At 49.6% G+C, this 22,528-nt stretch overlaps 1 protein-coding gene across 9 annotated transcripts in view; it reads left to right on the plus strand.

Moving 5' to 3' along the window:
* Positions 1–22,528, plus strand: part of RNF17 (ring finger protein 17) — a 227,700-nt gene that overhangs the window by 71,405 nt on the left and 133,767 nt on the right. For all 9 annotated transcript variants that reach the window (XM_039498951.1, XM_039498917.1, XM_039498969.1 and 6 more), the window contains 2 exons: positions 2,356–2,436; positions 9,769–9,930. In XM_039498951.1, the coding sequence (XP_039354885.1) occupies positions 2,356–2,436; positions 9,769–9,930 (243 nt within the window). The remainder of the gene's footprint in view (positions 1–2,355; positions 2,437–9,768; positions 9,931–22,528) is intronic.

Below are 22,528 nucleotides of genomic sequence, written 5' to 3' on the forward strand. Positions count from 1 at the left end.
ATTGCCTGTAGGGTCAGGCAGTCTCTCATACACTATTTCCAGTTGGATAACTGTCTGCATTATGCCTCTCATGGATTAGCTCATATCACTCCTCCACAGAGGCTTCGGGATCATTTGACGAGAACCCAAGGAACGTTGATCACGTTCCTCAGTGATGTTTCAATATTGGATATTTGCAGGGTTGCTACATGGTCTTCTCTATATACTTCTTCTAAGTGCTATGCTATTAGGGCTGAGTCTAGATCAGATGCAAACTATCGGAAGGGAAGGTGGTTCTGCAGTCATTCTTTAAGTAGATTCCAAACCCTACCTCCTATGGCTTGTGAGTCACCTGAGTAGAATACACATTTGCAACCAGTCAAAGAAAAAACGAGGAATCTTTGTGGCACCTTAGAGGCTAACAAATTTATTTGGGCATAAAGCTTTCGTGGGCTAAAACCCACTTCATCAGATGCATGGAGTGAAAAATACAGTCTTTCCACAAGTCTCAGTTCCACAGGGTTCCGTTTTAAGTTAAAAAAAAAAAAAAGTGAAACCGACATGGTGAAACAGTTGTTGAGTTGAATGGTGGAACACGCATGCCGTTTTTATTTTTTTTTTTTTATTTTTTTTTTTTTTTTTTTTTTTTTTTTTTGCTAATTCATGCACAATTCAATGCATCTTAAATGTTAAATGCCTAGAGTAGAGCAATAAACAATAAATATACAAAACATGATGGAGGAGTTGCCTGCAAGTGAGGGGGTCATGCTAATGAGCCTGAGTTTCCAATGTAAAAAAAAAAATTTCTTTTTTATTTTCCCCCTTCTTGTCAACTGTTTGGAATTGCCACATCCACCATCCACTTAATTTTGAATTGACCCCACACACCCCCACACTAGGCAACTCCCCCCTTTTTTCATGTGCTGTATATTTATACCTGCTTACTGTGTTTTTCACTCCATGCATCTGATGAAGTGGGTTTTAGCCCACAAAAGCTTATGCCCAAATAAATTTGTTAGCCTCTAAGGTGCCACAAGGACTGCTTGTTGGTTTTGCTGATACAGACGAACACGGCTACCACTCTGAAACCTGTCAAAGAAAAAAAGTTACCTACCTGTACTATAACTGTTCTTTTGAGATGTGGCTGCAAACTTGTATTCCATGTCCTTCCATCCCCGCTCCATCAGAGTCTCAAATATTGACCTTCTGTGAGAAGGAACTGAGGGGAGTCGGGTGTTGCTGCTCTTGAATTGTCATGTGGAAGGGATATGGGACAGAGGGTGTGAGCACCATCCCTACTAGTCCTGGAAGGCAAAGTTCTTTGCTGCACTGGACACACATACACACATTAGTGGCATGCGTGTCTGCACCCAAATCTCAAAGAACAAAAAGTAGCTAACAGTCTTTTCCTATGTGAACCGTATGTTGGCTTGTTGAAAGCCTCCTGTTGGTTCCAGGTTTCTGTTAACTGTTCTGCACTAAAACGTGTAGGACAGATTTTCCTACATTGGCACAATTCCTGAAGCTGTCTAGTTATTTTCAGATTCTTATTCTTCCTCTTGCCTTCTCTCAAGTTTCCTTACTCTAAAGCTGAATAGGAAGATCTGGAAAATATGGTCTTTTTTTTCCTTTGATTTTTCTTATGACTGTTGGATATCCTGCAGCATATTTTACTTAAGCTGCTGCCACGACATAATTAACCTTTGCACCCTGTAAATATTTTAGCTGTTCCTGTGCTCGCACTGATTGCACCCATTTTGTTTACAACCCCTTTTGGGAAGGGGATTGCAATCCATTCCTTTGATTGGGTGCTCAAGCCTGTTAACTCACAACTGCTTGTCTTCCTAAGATCAGAGTTAGTGTACTGTTTACTCTGAGATACCACTAAACAATTATATTATTTGTACCACTAAACAATTATATATGCTTCATTTATGAAATAATTTGATAGTGGAAGATGTTGGTAAGTACACTTTTTACTGAGATGCTTTTTCCTTGTCTTTAGAATCCAGTTGCAGTCTCATGGACCCAGCAGCAAAGTGTCTTGTGCCCAAATAGCTTAGTCTGAGAATAATTATGTGAGCAATAATGTACCACAAGGGGATGGTGGTGTTTATATCTAATAACTGTCTGACTCCAGAACATGGATGTATGATACCAAACCTAAGTGGTATAAATACCATAATGAATTCAGATGTCTAAAATAACATCTTCAACAAATATAGCAGTTTTGACAAAAAAGTTTCTGTAACCAGTCCTCCTGATCCTGTGGTGTTGTACAGTATCCTTGCACATTCAGACTAGTGCATTCTTAGCTAGTAATTATTCCACTATCTCCATCAGTTATATCTAATTATATTAAACTTTTTTTTAAAGCACATTCCACAGAATATCTTAAAGATACACATAGGAAAAATCTTTCCCAGAAAAAGGTTATATCTTTTGGACAAAGCGTGGGTAAGTGTCTCTCCTCTGGTAAACAGTTTCCTTGATATTCTTTAAAGTATATGTCATGTTTAACTAGTATTCCTGATGTTCGTTGATAAACTGGAATGGACAAAGATCCTAATGTTGGAAAAATGAGATTGTTATTTTTAGGGATGGTGTTTTTTATTTCGTTTTCCAAAAATCTCATTCTCAGAAGGTCTGAATAATGATTTTTCAGGGTTTTAAGCAAGCAGTCTATTTCAACCCATTGAGAGAAGAGGATGATCAGGACCACTGTTCTTTTCCCAACGTAAGAATCCTTGTCCATTCTAGTTCACAATCTTTCAGACTAAAAATTTGTGTGTAGAATATTTTATAAATTAACAATGTACTTAAAAGGCAAATCACTTTCTAACCAGTTGCACAGACAAATCACTGCTGTCTTGGTTTACTTAAATTGTGGTTCTTCGAGTGCTTGCGTGTGTCTGTTCTACATTAGATGTGTGCACACTGCGTTCACCGTTTCCAGAGATTTTTCCCTTAGTGGTATCCGTCAGGCTGGCTCTAGCGCCTATGAAAAGGACTATACTTAAGCATAATCCTGTATAGGCAGAGTTTGAAATGTTAACTTTTTAAAGTGAAAATTTAGCAGTTGACAGCACTTCCTAATCACCTAGGGTAAGTTGATTTTTCAAAAGCGAATGGCGTATAAACCAATATAGTGTTCTTTTTCTAACTTTGTGTATAGTTTGCAGTGCTTTGGCTGTTGTTCATAGCTTTCTCAAGATGCAGCAGAGTGAAAGTGGACCAGAGTTGTTTTCATAGAATCTCAGGGTTGGAAAGGACCTCAGGAGGTCATCTAGTCCAACCTCCTGCTCAAAGCAGGACCAGCACCAACTAAATCATCCCAGCCAGGGCCTTGTCAAGCCTGACCTTAAAAACCTCTAAGGATGGAGATTCCACCACCTCCCTAGGTAACCCGTTCCAGTGCTTCACCACCCTCCTAGTGAAATAGTATTTCCTAATATCCAGCCAACACCTCCCCCACTGCAACCTGAGACCATTACTCCTTGGTTTTGGTTTCCCCTGCTAATGTGAAATTTGTAGGCAACATTAACAAGAATCAGATCATCTTCACTAAGCTGCTGTTTCCAAAGCTAGAGCAGCAGTAAAGGAAGGCATTAGAGTTATTAGTTAGAAGGCTTAATATTTATCAGACACCACCCAAATGGAAGCTACAGAAAATGTCCAAGGAAATCACACTGGTAGAGATCCAGTGCGCTTCACTTTCTCAGTAGCTTGTAGGGTATTTCACTCCTTCTGTCAGTGTTGCCCTTGGACAGTGAGGCCCCTCTTCTTAGTTCAGTTCTATTTGAATTTTTTTAAAATCGGGTATCTATCTCTGATTTAAAATCGGATATCTTGCTCAGTTTGAGCAAGCAGATGTGAGTGGATGTGTGTGAATTGATATGACAGATTTTGAGGAAAGAAGTAATTTAGATGGTAAATTATTTGGTGCAGGGACCTTTTTATGTGTTTATACAGCACCTAGCACAGCGGAGCCCTGATTCGTGATTGGAGCCTGTACATGTTAGGCCAGTAATAACTAGTAATAAATAAATAAATCCTAGAAAGAGAAAATATAGGGGGGAAAGTAGAGAACAGTGTAGGGGGAAAAAAGATAAATAGAATCAAAGTGTGAAAGAGGGTGAAAAGAGGAAACACACAGAAAATGACAGGAAAAGATGTACTATGATCCAAGAGGGAAAACAAGATACAGCAAAGGCAAGAGAAACAGTAATAAGTTCTTCTTCGAGTGCTTGCTCATATCGATTCCAATTAGGTGTGCGCACGCTGCGTGCACTTTCGTCGGAAGATTTTTACCCTAGCAACCCTCGGTGGGTTGGCTGGGCGCCCCCTGGAGTGGCGCTGCTATGGCACCGGATATATACCCCTGCCGACCCATCCACCCCTCAGTTCCTTCTTACCGCCTGTGTCGGTCGTTGGAACAGTGGAGCGCGGCTTAGCTGACCTCCACTTCCCTAGCTACTCGTAGTTCTCTCGTTCCTTGTTGTGTATATAGTTCAAACTTTTTATATAGTTCACTTTAGTTTATTACTTTATAGTATATTTAGTATAATAGTTAAGAGGGGTTTGGGGAATAGCCCCTTCCCCGCACCCAGTGCCGGGGTCAATGCCCGGTTCACCAGGTTTCAAACCGTGCTCGGCCTGCCGCAGGCGGATGCCGACAGGAGACCCGCATGACTCCTGTCTGAAGTGCCTCGGAGAGTCGCACCTGACAGCTAAGTGCCACATTTGCAAGGCTTTTAAGCCAAGAATAAAAAAGGAGCAGGATATTAGGCTAAAGCACCTCCTCGGCACCAGACCGTGCCGGTACAGCCAAGGCTCCTCAGCACCACCCGTCGCCGGCACCGAGGCCGGCTCGACGCCGCTCCCTCTCCCCGAGGTCGAGAAAGACTAAGACTCCTGCTGCTTCCGTGCCACCTGCACTGCAGCCAGAGAGCTCATCCAAGTCGGACCGCCCAGCGCTGACACCCACCGTGGCACCGACTACGTCTGCACCGTCGATTCCGGTCCCACAAGGGTCGTTGAGTCCGGTGCCTGTCAGCTCCCCGGCTAGACCCGTGGTAGAGCTTAATATCCCGTCCACGCCAGAGACGTTCTCAACGGCGAGGGATCTGATTTTAATGACAGAGTCGACGCTGCCTCTGCCCCCGGCACCGCCGGTGCAGCCGATACAGTCTATAGGCAAGCCGGCCTTAATTCAGCCACCCTCTGTCAGCACAGCAGACCGGCACCGTTCTAGATCATGGTCCCGCAGACGTTCCAGATCCCGACGACGCTCCCGCTCCCATCGCCGCTCGCAGTCCCGGCACCGTTCTCCTCTGCGGTACTGGTCACACTCGCGGCTCTGGTCGGCATCCCGGTCGCCGGCCTGATATTCTCGGCACCACTCCAGCTTCCAGCACTGCTCCAGGCACCGTGACTCCTGTAGCCGCTCCCCAAGGCCGAGCCTCGAGATCGCGGTCGACCTCCTGGCACCGTTCCGGTGGCAGGTCCCGATCTCGTTCCCAGTACCGGTGCCGAGTAGAGCTAGGCCTGCTAGAGACATGGACTCTGCTCAGAGCCTCTCCGCTCCTCCATGGCCTTCCAGGCACGCTTTAGAGTCGTCCCGCATGGACAGCTATTATGCGCAGGACCGCGAGTCTGATGTGCCCACCGGGGTCTTCCAAGAGGCACAGGCACAGGACCTAGGCCCACACCAGTGGTCCTTCTGGATGCCTTGGGCGTACCACCAGGCCCAAGGGGCACCAGTAGTCCCGTCCCGCTCGGCACCATCAGAGCACCGGGCGCCAGAGGCGACAATCAGCCGTCCACCTCCCGCTGGAATGGAGGAAGCTCCAGTCCACCCACCAGACTCTCCAGTCCCACTGGAGCAGGAGGTTGCTCAGGAGCAAGAGGCCATGCAGGACCCTCTTGTCCCAGGTGTCTCCTCTTCCTCTTCTCCAGACGAGACGGTGGCAGGGACATCCTCCTCGGGCCCTCCTCCAATCGACCTGAGGGCCCACCAGGACCTCCTCAGGAGGGTAGCACTCAACATGAACCTCCAGGTAGAGGAGGTCCCAGAGGTGGAGGACCCGGTGGTGAGCATTCTGTCGGCTGATGCTCCCACCAGAGTGGCCCTACCGTTTATTCGTACCATTCAAGCCAATGCAGACACTATATGGCAATCGCCGGCCTCCATCCCACCTACGGCCAGGGGAGTCGAGCGTAAATATATGGTGCCCTCTAAGGGGTACGAGTATTTATATGTCCATCCTCCTCACTGCTCGTTCAATCAGTTAATGAGAGGGAACACCATGGCCAGCAGGCGGCAGCCCCAAAATCTAAGGAGGCTAGGCGAATGGACCTGCTCGGCCGTAAGGTGTACTCGGCGGGCGCCTTACAGCTCCGGGTGGCGAATCAACAAGCCCTCCTCAGCCGCTATAATTACAACACATGGGCGGAGGTGGGGAGATTTACGGAACTACTCTCTCAGGATTCCCGCCAGGAGTTTGCGGCCTTCTTGGAGGAAGGAAAAAAGGTGGCCAGAACTTCCCTCCAAGCCTCGCTCGATGCAGCCGACTCAGCAGCCAGGACTCTGGTTTCAGATGTTGCCATGAGGCGTATCTCATGGCTTCAGGTTTCCAACCTTCTACCCGAGTTGCAGTACACCATCCAGGACTTGCCGTTCGATGGTAAAGGCCTCTTCTCGGAGAAGACTGACCCTAGGCTGCAAAGCCTGAAAGACAATAGGGTCATAATGCGTTTGCTAGGCATGCACACGCCAGTGACCCAATGCAGACTCTTCCGCCCCCAACCTCCCCGTCCGTATTTTGTGCCTAGAAACAGGCAGGACTTTGACAGGCGGCGCGGCCGAGGTGGGCGTAGACGCCAATCAGGACCCCAAAGGGGCCAAAATCAAGGTCCCTTGAAACCACCAGCGGGACCAAAATCTAACTTTTGAAGGTGTGCCCGGAGGACGGCGTACCAATTATAGGCCAGGATCCTTCTCCTCCCTTCTCCAACCATCTCTCCTACTTCCTCCCGGCGTGGTCCCAGTTAACCTCGGATCTCTGGGTCCTACGTACGGTGGAATATGGATACCACCTCCAATTTATTTCAATCCTGCCTTTCACCCCGTCCCTCTTCAGGGACCCCTCGCACGAGCAATTCCTCTTGCAAGAGGTGTGGTCGCTCCTCGCCATGGGGGCTATAGAGGAGGTGCCAAAGAACGAAAAGGGCAAGGGGTTTTACTCCTGTTATTTCCTGATCCCCAAGTCAAAGGGTGGTCTCAGACCCATCCTAGACCTGCGAGGACTCAACCAGTTTATGGTAAAGTTGAAGTTCCATATGGTATCCCTGGGGACCATTATACCGTCCTTGGATCCTGGAGATTGGTATGCCGCCCTCGATATGAAGGACGCATATTTTCATATCGCCATTTTTCCTCCACACAGGAGGTACCTCCGTTTCGTAGCCGACCATCAGCACTTCCAGTTCACAGTCCTGCCCTTTGGCCTTTCCACAGCCCCAAGGGTATTCACGAAGTGCATGGCCGTGGTCGCTGCATATCTCTGCCGACGTCGGATACACGTGTTTCCGTATCTGGACGATTGGCTCCTCGGGGGACCTCCGAGACACAAGTTGCCCAGCATGTGGGCGTCGTCAGGGACCTATTCACTCATCTAGGCCTGGTGATCAATATAGAGAAGTCCTCTCTAGTTCCCACACAGAGGTTAGACTTCATAGGAGCGACCCTAGACTCCAATCTCGCCAGGGCCTGCTTACCACAGCCGCGGTTTTAAGCAATGACAACAATCATCCGCCGTCTGCAGAATTTCCCGACGACCTCGGTTCGCACTTGTCGGTCTCTTGGGCCACATGGCGGCATGCACGTTCGTAACCAAGCACGGCAGGCTCCGCCTGCGTCCATTACAAACTTGGCTCAACTCGGTGTACTGCCCGAGCAGGGACTCAATAGACACAATAGTCACCATTCCCCCGAGCACTCTAGGCTCTTTAGACTGGTGGCTGACTCCCTCCCTGGTGTGTTCAGGGCTACTGTTCCATCCGCCTCAGCCCTCAGTGTCCCTGACGACGGACATGTCTTCTCTTGGCTGGGGCGCGCATCTGGTCATCTCAGGAGCTGACACTTCACATAAATGGCGGACTGCTCTCAGTTCTCGGACTAGCGTGCCAGGCGTTCCTGCAACATTTACAAGGCCGCGCTGTCTTAGTGTTTACGGACAACACAATGGCCATGTACTATATAAACAAACAGGGAGGGACTCAATCTCCCCCCCCCCCCCCTTTGTCAGGAGACCATCAGACTCTGGGACTTCTGCATAGCCCACTCGATAGACCTGGTAGCATCCTTTCTCCCAGGGGTTCGGAACATTCTGGTGGATCGACTGAGCAGGTCATTCCTCTGCCACGAGTATATACCGTATACTGTGTTCCACAAGGACAAGGTGCAGTTACATCCACACCCAGCATTCCTCCCTAAAGTGGTATCGGCATTCCATGTCAACCAGGATATCTTCCTTCCGGTCTTCTTCCCGAAGCTGCACTCCTCATGACGGGAGCAACAATTGCACTCCCTGGACGTCCGTAGAACGCTCACATTTTATATCGAGCGCACAAAATCATTTCGTAAAACGCCCCAGCTCTTCGTCGCAGTGGCAGACCAAATGAAGGGTCTACCAGTCTCATCCTAGAGGATCTCATCGTGGGTAATGGCATGTATCCGTACTTGTTATGACTTGGCTCATGTACCCTCGAGCCACCTCACCGCACATTCTACCAGGGCTCAGGCTTCATCTGCCACCTTCCTGGCTCGTGTACCTATCCAGGAGATATGTCGTGCGGCTACCTGGTCTTCGGTCCACACCTTTGCTTCACATTATGCTCTGGTCCAACAGTCCAGAGATGATGCAGCCTTTGGCTCAGCAGTTTCGCATTCTGTGACATCTCACTCCGACCCCACCGCCTAGGGAATCACCTAATTGGAATCTATATGAGCAAGCACTCGAAGAAGAAAAGACGGTTACTCACCTTTGTAACTGTTGTTCTTCGAGATGTGTTGCTCATATCCATTCCAAACCCGCCCTCCTTCCCCACTGTCGGAGTAGCCGGCAAGAAGGAACTGAGGGGCGGATGGGTCAGCAGGGGTATATATCCGGTGCCATAGTGGCGCCACTCCAGGGGGCGCCCAGCCGACCCACCGAGTGTTGCTAGGGTAAAAATCTTCCGACGAACGTGCACGCAGCGCACGCACACCTAATTGGAATGGATATGAGCAACACATCTCGAAGAACAACAGTTACAAAGGTGAGTAACCGTCTTTTATAATAAACATCATAAAATATTTTTGGCAGTCCGTTACAATGAAATATTCTACAGAATACTACAACTATTTTATAGAAGGTGGCACAGTGTAACAATTATTTTTCACTCTTTGTAGTAGATTTAGTCCTCTAGGCTAATAGATGTTAGGTAAGTCTTTCAAACCCTGTTTATAGACACATGTAATTTGTCTTCATGGCTAACTCAGATATGTTTCTTCAGAGCACTGTTTAGAAGAGCACATCATCAAGGAGGTGATCATAGTAGTTAGCTTACCACTCTTTCATACTATCTGCTGATAACTTTAAAAACTTGTACTGTTGAAAAGTGTCATTGTGCCTAATCAGTATGTAATACAACAGTAGAATTCGCCTAGGTGTGGATGTTTTATGTGCATCAGTGGGATATTAATAGATGTTTCATGTGTACTGTTTTCTGAACTGTTCTACACAGGTTCTCCAGAATTAGTTTTTGTCAGCCACGTAATAAACCCATGCCATTTCTATATTCGGAGATATTCACAGAGGAAAACAGCAATTTTTGTGGAAAAAAAGCTGAATCACTTTTGTAATAGTAAGAGTTCATACCTTAGTCCTTCAGACATTTTGGAACTAGGTAACTCTAATTTTCAAATACTTCAGTTAATTTAAAATTCCGTATTACAATATCTGTTTAGTTTTACAATTTTTATTCTCTATTAGTAGAATATGTTCAGCTAGTAAAATATCCTGGAGTTAGTGTTGCTCTGGAGAGTTACTACTGAGCTGTGAGAGAAACAGAACACATTTTCACCTGTTATATAAAGTTAAGCACTCAGAAATATATTAAGTCACCTAAATGATAGTGGCCTGATCTTCAGAAGGTCTGGAGCACCCACACTTCTCTTTACTTGAGCAGGAGTTGAGTGCTTTGTGCACCTGAAAATCCTGACACTTTTAGGTCACTGGCTATTGATTTAGCATCTGAATATAGCCATTAACTGGTGTGACTTTATTTTTTAATATATTGACTGAAAATACATTGGGCCTGATTCATTCATTTTAGTGTATAAACCAATGTGTACTCTCTTGGGAGCAACCTTCCTTTTGTACGGTTAACTGAGTCTGGAACTGTTGCAGCAGTTAAAGTCAAAATAACAACCTATTACTAGACATATACCTTGTCCACATGTGGTAGATGTTGGGCACATCACTTAATGCACTTCAGGAGAGTTCTTTTATTGAATGTGATAGGAGCAGTATAAGAACCAGAATAAAATAGATAATAAAATTGACTAGTAACTGGGATTTTATAATCTAGCAATTCAGTATTTTGACAGTTTGCTTCCTAAAATTTGCAAAAACGAAGTTAAGTTTGGTGGCTGATGTGAAGTCTGGCTCAGTTACTGAGTGAAGGATTATGTGGCAGTGAAGAACATACTGGATCTCTTAACTGCTTATTTCCAGACATTCTAATGTTTGGGTTTTTTAAGCTGTAGAATTTTTATAAAGGAAACAATATAGTTGTTGGGTTTTATCTGGACTTTAACTTTGTAAAAATAAACTTGTTTGTTTGCAACCTAATTCAGATTCTTTTTCAAGTGATGGTCTCTGTGTATTCCACACATGGGTACACATACGCTCCATGCTTCTGAGATTGGAGATTTGTAACAAGGTGTGTCCATTGGTCCATGCCTGCACAGGTTTTTTTTTCTTCGTGGTGCTAACCGAGGGCACCTTCTTACTGCCACATGGCCTGAATCAGAATCTCCTGTGTTCATAGATACCTTCATGATTCTTTAGCAAACCTGTTAATAAATTGTAAATAGTTCTTAGTATGGTATTTTTTAGTCTTTGATATAGTTCGGATAGTCTAGTTCCTCCTGTCTCAAGGAATTTTTCCTGTGGACAAAGACTGTACCCAGGGTTTAAGAATTACATATCCTGGCCCCACTCCTTCTCAGTGAGCAACAAATACCAATGCTGCTTTTACTGCCTCGGCAAGGCTCACAAATCTGCTAAGCGTAGCATCTGTCAGTCTTTCTTCCCTGAACCCATGAGGGATGAGAGCTTCAACTAAAGAAGCATCTCACAGAGAGGGCCACAGTCAGATTAAAGCTGGGAAGAGCCCCCTGTACACTGGACTCAGTTGATGGCACCCATCCAAACAAGAACTTAGGAGCCAAGGTTTCGGTTGCTAATCCCAAAAAACTGCTTCCCAGGGCTTCTCATAAGAGCAAAGGGCACTCTCACAAACATATGGACAGGTGGTGTCATTGTGGTCTTCAAAATCTGCCTCCAAAAGAAAGGATTCCTCCCGGACTCCACTGAAGTTGGGTGAGTCTTTGCATGCAGGTCCTAAGAATTTAGCCTTGCTTAAATCTCATCAACATGAGAGTATGGCTCAAAGATGTACGGCTCCACCAGTACTGACTCTGGTGCTGATGCTTAAAACAAAGGATCAGAACCCACCAGCACAGTCTAAAAGGTTCAGGCTTGACACTGCATCAGTACTGGACCACTGCTGGAAGGGCCCCCTATATCCAACAGTCTCAACTAGAGGAACACTCCTGTGCTCTGGAAAGGTCCAAAACCTTCATCTCCCCAAAAGACATCTTCACATATCCCTGTCTTCAATTCTTTCTTCTTTCAAGTCCATCCTTATTCAGGGATATCCAGACACTGGAGGATGAATCTACCACAAGAGGACGTGACTTTCCCCTATACCTTCTGTGATCAGGAACATCCATCTACCAGTACCGATGGCTCAGCATTTGAGCAAGAACCTGCCTTCTCATTGTCTGAGTTGGAAGTTCCAGACAAACCATTATTTCAACGTATGTGGGTTAGTCCAGACAGACTCTAGAACAGTGGTGGGCAACCCATGGGCCGCATGCGGACCATTTGTTTACATTTGCATGGCTGCGCGCAGCTCCCAGCGGCCACAGTTCGCCGTTCCCAGCCAATGGGAACTGCGGGAAGTGGCAGCCAGCACGTCCCTGCGGCCCGCGCCGCTTCCTGCAGCTTCCATTGGCCTGGAACGGTGAACTGCAGCCACTGGGAGCTGTGGGCAGCCATGCAAATGTAAACATATTGTCTGGTGGCCTGCCAGCAGATTACCCTGACGGTCCATGTGCTTCCCACCACTGCTCTAGAAGTATAGAAGACCTCGGTTCTATCTACCCAAATATAACTATCCATGTACCCCGTGCCCTGGGGTCCCCCTGACTGATTGACCTTTTTCTGCTGGTGTTACTGGCATTCTTGGGGTCCCTATACTAAGCACCCCACATTTATACACAGACTATACCTGCCATCTCCTAGCTAGCAGCTGGTTTTGTCAGAATATGGGGCAGAAGTAGTACACCTCTACCCAGATATAACACGGTCCTCGGGAGCCAAAAAATCTCACCGCCTTATAGGTGAGACTGCGTTATATCGGGTTCAGTCAGGCAGCGTGGCTTGGGCGGGGATTTAAAGGGCCCATGGCTCCCTGCAGCAGCTAGAGCCTCTGACCCTTTAAATCAGTGCCCGAGCCTAGCTGCCAGAGTCCCGGCAGGGATTTAAAGGGCCCGGTGCTCCAACCACTGTGAGGAGCCCCAGGCCCTTTAAATCACCGCCGGAGCTCTGGCAGCCAGGCTCGGGTGGAGATTTAAAGGGTGTGGGGCTCCACACTAATTTGGATATAATGCAGTAAAGCAGTGGGGTTCGGGTGGTGCTTTAAAGGGCCCGGGGCTCCCTGCTGCTTTACCGCGTTATATCCAAATTCGTGTTATATTGGGTCGCGTTCTATCGGGGTAGAGGTGTAGTTGATCTGGATCTGATAGTCCTAACTGCTGTCTCATTCTCCTTACCAGATGAGGCAGTTGTTCCTTCACCTTCCCTGTCTGATGACCACAGGTGTTATCAGGAGCGTCTGGAGAGAGTGACGTCTTAGCTCCAGATTCCAGTGGAGGAGGTCCAGGACATCCATCACTGGACATCTTACAACCTTCTGGACCCAGTGGGGTGGCCCTTCCGATTAAGGAGGCCATTTTGGAGCCTACCAGGACAGTGTGGCATATCCCTATTTCCTGTGCCGGTACCCTTAAACAGCTGAGAAATTTTATTATGTTCTGGCTAAAGGGTCAGATTTAATTTTTTATCCACCCAGGACCCAATTCCCTGGTGGTGCAGGCAGCCGCAGAACAATTCAGGCTTCAACACCCTAAAACAACTCCATCTGACAAGGCACCAAATGCCTTGACCTTATGGGGAGGAAGGTATATTTATTAGGTAGTTTCCAATTTCAGTTTGCTAACTACCAGATCTTTAGCAAAATTCAATTTCACAAACCATTCCAAATTTGTGGAATTCAAGGATAAACTTTCCCAGGAGGACTGGGGTCAATTCCTAGCCCTCATCAATGAAGGCAAATTGGGGGCTAAGACTCCACTCCAAGCAGTAGTGGACACAGCTGACACTACATCTAGCACTATTGCCAAGCTTTCATCATGATGAAAGAGTCCTAGCTTCATGCTGCAGAGTTCCCCAGAATGATACAAAATACCATTGAAGATCTGTCTATGAATGAGTTCAGTCAGTTCAATGAAAAGATTGACAGATTGCTACACTTGCTTAAGGACTTCAGGACAACCAGCCCCAAAGAGAAAGCACCACGAGTAGGTGTATAGGCCCATATCTCTCCCTCAGCTGTTTTATCACTAGTGCTCTTATGAACTGCCATGCAGGTGCCAGCGGATACAAAGACTAAGGTATGTGACTTCCTCTACCTCATCCGCTGCTGCCCACCTCACTCACCGTCCAGGGCTTTCTTTTGATGGGACTCTCAAACAACTTACATCTATTGATGCTGTCTCCTACTGCCCCCAAACTTTTGATGTCCACTTTGCCCACAACTGAAGGGCGATAACAGACAAGTGGGTACTAGAAATAATCCACTGTGGCTGCAGAATCGAGTTCATCTTCCCCTCTATATAGAGGCAGTCAATTTTATGGAATTCTTGCTTCAGAGACCACATCATGCTCTCAGCAACACACCTAACAGGTGGGCAGAACTCTCTAGTGGGCAGTCTTAGCAGGTAGTTCTCCAGGGACTACAAGTGAAAGATACACAACTCTCTCTGAATGACATCTTGCATCAGTGGGGAAAGCCATCTTGGGATCTCTTTGCCTCAGAGACAGACAAGAAGTTAAATCTGTATTGCTCCAGAGCACCATTATGTCAGGGCTCCAGTGGCGATGCCCTTCTGCTTCCCTGGATGGACCATGTGAGGTATGCCTTTCCTCCCATTCCCCTTGTTAGCCAAAAATGAGCTCGTTTCTCCGCGGAGCTACCATTTTTGGCTAACACCCTACTACCTCAAGTTTTTCAGAAGATTCATCAGGATAGGGCCCGGGTCATTCGCATTACACCCAATTGACCCAAACAGTTCTGATTTGGACCCCCTCTAAATGTCAGTCTGTCCTCCTTCCCAGAGATGTTCTCCTGAGTTAACTGCAAAATCAGACATTCCAACCTAGACCCCCTTTATCTTACAGCCTGGTATTTGGATAGAACTCAGGCCTGGAGCACTCATGTTGAGAGGCTGTTCAGAGTATTCTCAACCACAGCAGAAATGTCTCCACCAGAAAATGCTACCTAGCTAAATGGAGGTGTTTCTCTACCTGGATGTTACAGGAGAGGGGTTAGTCCACACTGCCTGTTGTACTCTCGGTTATCCTCATGCGAACAAACTGCAGGCACAGACTAGTGGATACTGCTTGCTACAAATTTCCTATCTCAGGCACAGAGAACACATGTGTATCCATGCATGGAATACTGAGAATGGACGACACATCTTGAAGAACCTCCAGTTATAGGTAAGTAACCTCAATTTTTTCTTCAAGTGGTTGTTCATGTCCATTCAAAGTAGGTGTGCGCGCGCCGCGTGCACGCCAGCCGGAAGATTTTCCCCGACCCTCCACCCCCTCAGTTCCTTCTTACCGCTGGTGACGGCTAGCTGGAACTTCTCTTGCGCATAGCAAGTTAGCAGTGTCCTATCCTTGTGTATGGTCTGTGTATATAGTTACATTATAGTTAATTTACTTAAGTCATTGTATATAGTTCTTGGTAGTTGGGGGGTCCCCCCCAAGTTTTCGTCGCCCGCTGGGGCATGCCCGGGTCCCCCGGGTTTAAACTCTGCAAGGACTGCAGGAAATTCATGCCCAAGAGTGACCCGCACTCTGCTTGTTTGAGGTGCCTCGGAGAGAGTCACCAAAAGGACCGGTGCTTTATCTGCAGAGGCTTCCGCCCGAGAACTCTCAAAGACTTAGAGTCCTCCTGATGGAGGCTGCCCTGCGGCAACCCTTGGACCCGGATCTGGCCGAGGCAGTGCCCAGCACGTCTTCCTTGGTGCGGAGCGCCCCGGCACTGGCATCAGGACTTAGGGCCCAGCCCAAGTCATCTAAAACCCGGCACCGGACGGAGTCGGGTCATAGGAAGTCGGCCTCAGTGCGGCACCGCTCACCATCGCCGGTGCCCGCTAAGAAGAGAGACCCAGTGAGGGAACGGTCACCCCACCAGGACCCGAGGCCGACGCCGTCCGCGGGTGCAAGCGGACAGGCTGGGCTACAGCCCTCGGCTGCTCCGTCGACTCCCGCACCGCAGAGAGGGCAGTCGAGTCCGGACTGGCCTAGATCCCCGGACCTCAGCGGAGACTTGCGCCTCCCTTCGACACTGGAGGCGTTCGAGGCGGCCTCAGACTTGATGGGACTCCCGGCGCCAGCCTCCCCGCACAGTAGGGAGTTGCCTACCGTGGCCCGTCCCCCAGTACAATCGAGGGGCAAGCCGGCCATGCTGTTGCCTCCCTCCCTGTACTGCGCCGCTAAGGCGGCACCGGACCAGATAAGAGGCTCCCCGCTGCCTCAGCACCGCTTTCCAACGGCACCGGGTGCTGCTCCCCCCCAGGTCCTCTGCCTCTGAGTCTGAAGTCTCTGAGTACGACTCCTACCGCTCCAGCCGGTCGCAGAGCAGGAGATCGGTTTTGGGGGCGAGCCACCAGCGTTAGCCACAGTGGCAGCAGCAATGGCATCTGCCCTCGCAGTGGCCGTTTTCGACCCCCTGGGCCTACCACCAGTCGGTAGGCCAGGTGTTTGGTCCTCGATCAAGGTCGGCCTCGGTCTCCTTGGTGTCAGTGGCCCCGGCGCAGCTGCCTCCTCCGCCAGCGCCGGGCAGGGGTGTGCCATATCCAAGTTCAGCACCCCCTAGCCGGGCAGCGGCACCGGCAGCGGCTACAGTTCAGGCTCAGCAGGCACCGCCCGATACGCCAAGCCGCTCACTGGCGACCCCGGTACCGGTTGCGGTGCCGCATTTAGAATCGGAACCGGCCCCGCAGCCACAGTACCGTGTGCCGCAGGACCCCGAAGGACTGCATGCACCGGAGGAAGGGCCGATCCATGTAATTTCCTCGTCTTCCACCCCGGACGAAGCGGTTTTGGGCACGGCTGCGGCACCGGCCCTGGAGGACACTCGAATCCTCCAACAACTGCTCCAGCGAGCAGCTCAGAGCCTCGCAATCCAAGCTGAGGAAATCGAGGTGGACGTGGACCCTGTAGTAGACATCCTGGCTCCCTCAGGGCCATCCAGGGTGGCTCTCCCGGTGATAAAGACCATAGCGGATACGTCCCGCACCTTATGGCAAACGCCAACCTCACTGGCCCCTACTGCCAAGAGAATGGAGTGGCGCTATTTCGTCCCCTCTAAAGGGCACGAACACTCCCCCCCTCCGGACTCCCTGGTGGTGGATGCGGCCAACCAACGGGAGCGTCAAGGATTTCAGGGGTCAACACCAAAGAGCAGGGACGCTAAAAGACTCGACCTCTTTGGCAGAAAAGTGTACTCCATGGCAGGCCTACAACTCTGCATTGCCAACCAACAGGCAATTGTAAGCCGATATGGTCATAACACGTGTTCAGCCATGTCGAAGTTTACGGAGCTCCTTCCCCAGGACTCGAGGTCAGAGTTTTCGGCCCTGGTGGAGGAGGGGAAGCTGATCTCCGGAACCTCTCTCCAGGCTGCCCTAGATGCGGCGGACTCAGCCTCGCGCACCCTGGCCATGGGCCTGGTCATGCGACTGGGAGCCTGGCTCCAGGTCTCGGGCCTGCCCTATGAGGTCCAGCAGACCATTCAAGACCTCCCCTTCGAGGGGCAGATATTGTTTTCAGAAAAGATGGACAAGCGTCTGCATAGCCTAAAGGACTTGCGGGCCACGCTTCGCTCGCTGGGCTTGCATACCCCTGTGACCCAGCGCAGGCAGTTTAGGCCGCAGACGGCCCCACGCCCCTACCAGCCTCAGACTCGCCAGGAGCTGGGGCGTAGGTGGGGCAGAAATGGCAGGAGGCGTCACCAATGCCACTTTTCCGGCCAGGCATCCGGTCAATCAAGACCACCATTGGGGCCTAGACCGCTTATTTGATGGTACGGTCGAGGGCGACCTACCTATCGAGACTCTGGATCCTTCTACCCCTACCTTTGGGTCATGTCTGTCCCCCTTCTACCGTGCCTGGTCCCGAATCACGTCGGACAGCTGGGTGCTCCGCACGGTAGAGAGGGGATATTCTATCCAGTTCTCCCTCCCGCCCGCCCCACCAGCCCCCCTCCCCGTCCCTCTTCAGGGACCCATCTCACGAGCAACTTCTAAGTCAAGAAGTGAAGTCCCTCATGGAGGCAGGGGCGGTGGAGGAAGTCCCTCGGGAGCTCAGGGGCAAAGGCTTCTACTCCCGGTATTTCCTAATACCGAAGGCGAAAGGGGGCCTGAGACCCATCCTAGACTTGCGGCGGCTGAACAAGTTTGTGCCAAAGCTCAAGTTCCTCATGGTCTCCCTGTCCTCGATTATTCCCTCCCTGGATCCAGGAGATTGGTATGCCGCCCTCGACTTAAAGGATGCTTTTTTCTTCATTGCCATAATTCCCCGACACTGTCGGTACCTCAGGTTTGTCGTGGCTGATGCCCATCTGCAGTTCACGGTGCTCCCATTCGGCCTGTGCATGGCAGTCGTGGCGGCCTTCCTGTGCAGGCGGGGCATCCATGTATTCCCCTACCTGGACGACTGGCTCATAAAGGGCCACTTCAAGGAGCAGGTGGAGACCCAGGTGTCGTTCATCAGGCGGACCTTTCTCAATCTCGGCCTCCTCTTGAACGAAGCCAAGTCCACGAATAGAGTTCATAGGAGCAGTTCTGGACTCCACCCATGCCAGTGCATATCTGCCGGAATCCGGGTTCCGTGCGATTTCCGAGCTCATCCTCGGACTGCACCGCGCCCCGATTACCACGGCGCGAGTTTGCCGCCGGCTGTTGGGTCACATGGCGGCGTGCACCTATGTGGTAAACCATGCCAGACTCCGGCTTCGCCCGCTACAGTCCTGGTTAGCGACAGTATATCTCCCGGCCAGGGACCCCTTGGACTCAGTGGTGTCCATTCCCCATTTGGTGCTAATCTCGCTGCGGTGGTGGCTCGACCCGCAGAAAGTGTGCATGGGTGTCCCCTTCGCTACTCCTCAACCCTCCCTCTCCCTGGTAACGGATGCCTCGGATCAGGGTTGGGGAGCGCACCTGGGACACCTCAGGGCTTGTGGTCACCGGAGGACCTCGAGTTGCATATCAATGTCAGGGAGCTGAGAGAGGTTCGCCTGGCTTGTTTGACCTTCCGGTCCCACCTGGCTGGCAGATGTGTTTCAGTCCTCTCGGACAACACGTCGGCAGTCTTTTTTATATCAACAAACAGGGGAGTGGACGCTCCTCTTCCCTGTGCAGGGAAGCCCTCGCGCTGTGGGATTTCTGTGTCCACAATGCTACCCACCTGACGGCGTTCTACCTTCTGGGGGAGCAGAACGGTTTGCCGGACACCCTCAGCCGCTCGTTCCGGGGTCACGAGTGGTCCCTCCGATGGGACGTGGTACGCTCAATTTTCCAGCTCTGGGGCTTTCCCCAGTTAGACCTGTTTGCCTTGAGGGAAAACAAAGTGCCGATGGTTCTGCTTCCTCCTGGGCAGCAGTCAGGGGTCTCTGTCGGATGCCTTCCTACAGTCTTGGGGGGTCGGTCTGCTCTACGCCTTTCCTCCGATCCCCCTGATACACAGGGTGATTTTGAAGATTCGCAGGGACCACGCACGGGTAATCCTGATAGCTCCGGCGTGGCCGCGCCAACATTGGTACACGTCACTCCTGCACATGTCCGTTCAGGCGCCCCTGATGCTGCCCCTGCTCCCGGACCTGATCACGCAGGACCGGGCTCCCTCCGCCACCCGAATCTGGAGTCCCTTCACCTCACAGCATGGATGCTCCATGGCTGAACCCGATGGAGATGCAGTGCTCCCAGCAGGTCAGACAAGTGCTGCTTGGTAGTAGGAAACCGTCAACTAGGGCCACCTACCTGGCCAAATGGAAGCGCTTCTCCATATGGTCGTGTCAGCGAGGTCACAATCCGCTGGGGGTCCCAATCCCCATTGTCCTAAACTATTTGCTCCACCTCAGACAACTGGGCCTCTCCCTCTCCTCGATTCGTGTTCACTTGGCGGCCATCTCTGCTTTCCATCCGGGAGAGGGGGGTACCTCAGTGTTTGCGAACCCGCTGGTCGGGCATTTCCTCAAAGGTATGGACAGGCTATTTCCGCATGTTCGTCAACCGGCCCCTGCTTGGGACCTGAATCTGGTCCTCTCCGCCCACTCGGGACCTCCCTTTGAGCCTCTGGCTTCGTGCTCCCTGTTGTACTTGTCATATAAGACCGTCTTCCTGGGTGGTGATCACCTCGGCCAGGAGGGTGTCGGAGCTCAGGGCGTTAACATCCAAGCCCCCGTACACTGTCTTCTATAAGGACAAGGTCCAACTTAGACCTCACCCAGCTTTCCTACCCAAGGCCGTCTCACAGATCCACCTGGGTCAAGATATTTTTCTCTCAGTGTTTTATCCGAAACCACACTCTTCCAATGAGGAGCGGAGGTTACATTCCCTGGATGTCCGCAGGGCCTTGGCTTTTTACATCGAGCATACCAAGCCGTTCAGATGCTCAACTCAGCTCTTCATCGCAGTGGCGGATAGGATGAAGGGACTCCCGGTCTCCTCTCAGCGAATCTCTTCGTGGATCGCGACCTGCATCCGGGAATGCTGCCGCATAGCTAAGACCCCTGTCCCTCTGGTTATGGCCCACTCCACTAGGGCGCAGGCCTCCTCTGCGGCGTTCCTGGCTCAGATCCTGACTCAGGAGATTTGTAGAGCGGCCATGTGGTCCTCCATCCACACGTTCTCGTCCCACTACGCCATCACGCACCAGGCTAGGGATGATGCAGCCTTCGCTTGTGCAGTACTCCAGTCAGCAGTGATCTCCGACCCCACCACCTAAGGTTAGGCTTGTGAGTCACCTACTTTGAATGGACATGAACAACCACTCGAAGAAGAAAAAACGGTTACCCACCTTTTGTTGTTCTTCGAGATGTGGTGTTGTCATAAACATATAGTTAAGGGTTAAAGTCTCTTTTACCTGTAAAGGGTTAACAAGCTCAGTAACCTGATGAACACCTGACCAGAGGACCAATCAAGGGACAAGATAATTTCAATCTCTGTGGAGGGAAGCCTTTGTCTGTTTTCTTTGTTTTGAGTTCGCTCTCTCTTGGATTTAAGGGAGGCCAGACATATTCTTCAAGTTCTCCATTTCTCTCTTGTGGGCAGCTTCTTCCCTGGCCATTTCTGCATTAAATAGTTCCATTCGTCTCTGATGTTCTTTGTCTTTTTCTGCAGCCTCCAGCCTGGCCAGGTCGAGTTTGTCAACTGTTTCACTGTTACTCATGTTTGTGTGCCTTCTGGTGCTGGCCACACCCCTCTGCAGTCAGGGAATTGACTATGTTGCTTGGTTCAGTTGCTTGGATTACAAGTTCCTAACCTTTCTATTCACGACTGAATAAAAAGAAACAAAACTTTTCATTTGCAAAAGGTGTTTTGCTGATTGTTTGCTGGCTCACAAGAAACTAGAAAATCTGGTTTTGTAACTTGTTTCTAGCAATTGCCAATTACCTCACAGTGGGGGTCCTTTCTAACAAAGCCTGTTAGAAAAACCTAATACCTCCAGCTTAGCCCAGCTAGAAACTCCTAACAATACCTTGTTAGAAACTGAATACCTCTACCCCCCCCTCCTTCTCAGGCTGCCTCCCTGCTCTAGAAGGAAAGAATAGCTCTCAATGGCTCTCTGCTTTGGTTCTTAAAAAAAATCCCAACCACTGCCTACCATGTCATAGGTTTATTCCCCACTTTGAACTTTAGCGTTCACAAGATGGGGACCTGCATGGACTCCTCTAAACTAAAATCCTAGTTTAGATCTGGTAAAGCTGCCACCAACCAAAAATATAGTGTTTTGGTACACTTTCCATTCCTCCCAAACCTTCCCTGGGAACACAGATCCAAGCTCCTTGAATCTTAACACAAAGGGAAATAATCCATTCCCCCCTCCCCTCTCCAAGTCCTTAGGAGAGATACCTGGATTCAAATTCCTTGAATCAAACAAAGAGGGATTCACTTTTCCCCCTCCCCTTCCCCTGAAAATCCAAACAAGGGAAGAAATCAATCAAGTTCTAAAAAGAAAAGATTTTATTAAAAGAAAGAAAGAAAGTACATTATCTCTGTAATACCAGGATGAAAAAAATTACAGGGTCTAACTTATAAAAACTGGAGAGACTTCCCCTCCCTCCTCCTCAGAATAATCGAAGTAACAGCAACAGAAATAAAGATATTTCTCCAGCAAACACACAATTGCAAATGCAGAAATTAAATTATAAGACTAATTCGCCTTTCTAATACTCACTATACTGAATAGAAGAAAATACTTCAGGAAACTTTGGAGAACTTGAAGAATATGTCTGGCCTCCCTTAAATCCAAGAGAGAGCGAACTCAAAACAAAGAACACAGACAAAGACTTCCCTCCACAGAGATTTGAAATTATCTTGTCCCTTGATTGGTCCTCTGGTCAGGTGTTCATCAGGTTACTGAGCTTGTTAACCCTTTACAGGTAAAAGAGACTTTAACCCTTAACTATCTGTTTATGACAGGTGTTCATGTCCATTCCAACACCCACCCTCCTGCCCCTCTGTCGGAGTGCCGGCAAGAAGGAACTGAGGGGGTGGAGGGTCAGCGGGCCCCTTTATAGGGCGCCGTAGTGGCGCCACTCCAGGGGAAAATCTTCCGGCTGGCGTGCACGCAGCGCGCGC

Source organism: Mauremys reevesii, linkage group 1, assembly GCF_016161935.1.
Source record: "Mauremys reevesii isolate NIE-2019 linkage group 1, ASM1616193v1, whole genome shotgun sequence".
In the NCBI taxonomy this organism is placed as follows: domain Eukaryota; kingdom Metazoa; phylum Chordata; order Testudines; family Geoemydidae; genus Mauremys; species Mauremys reevesii.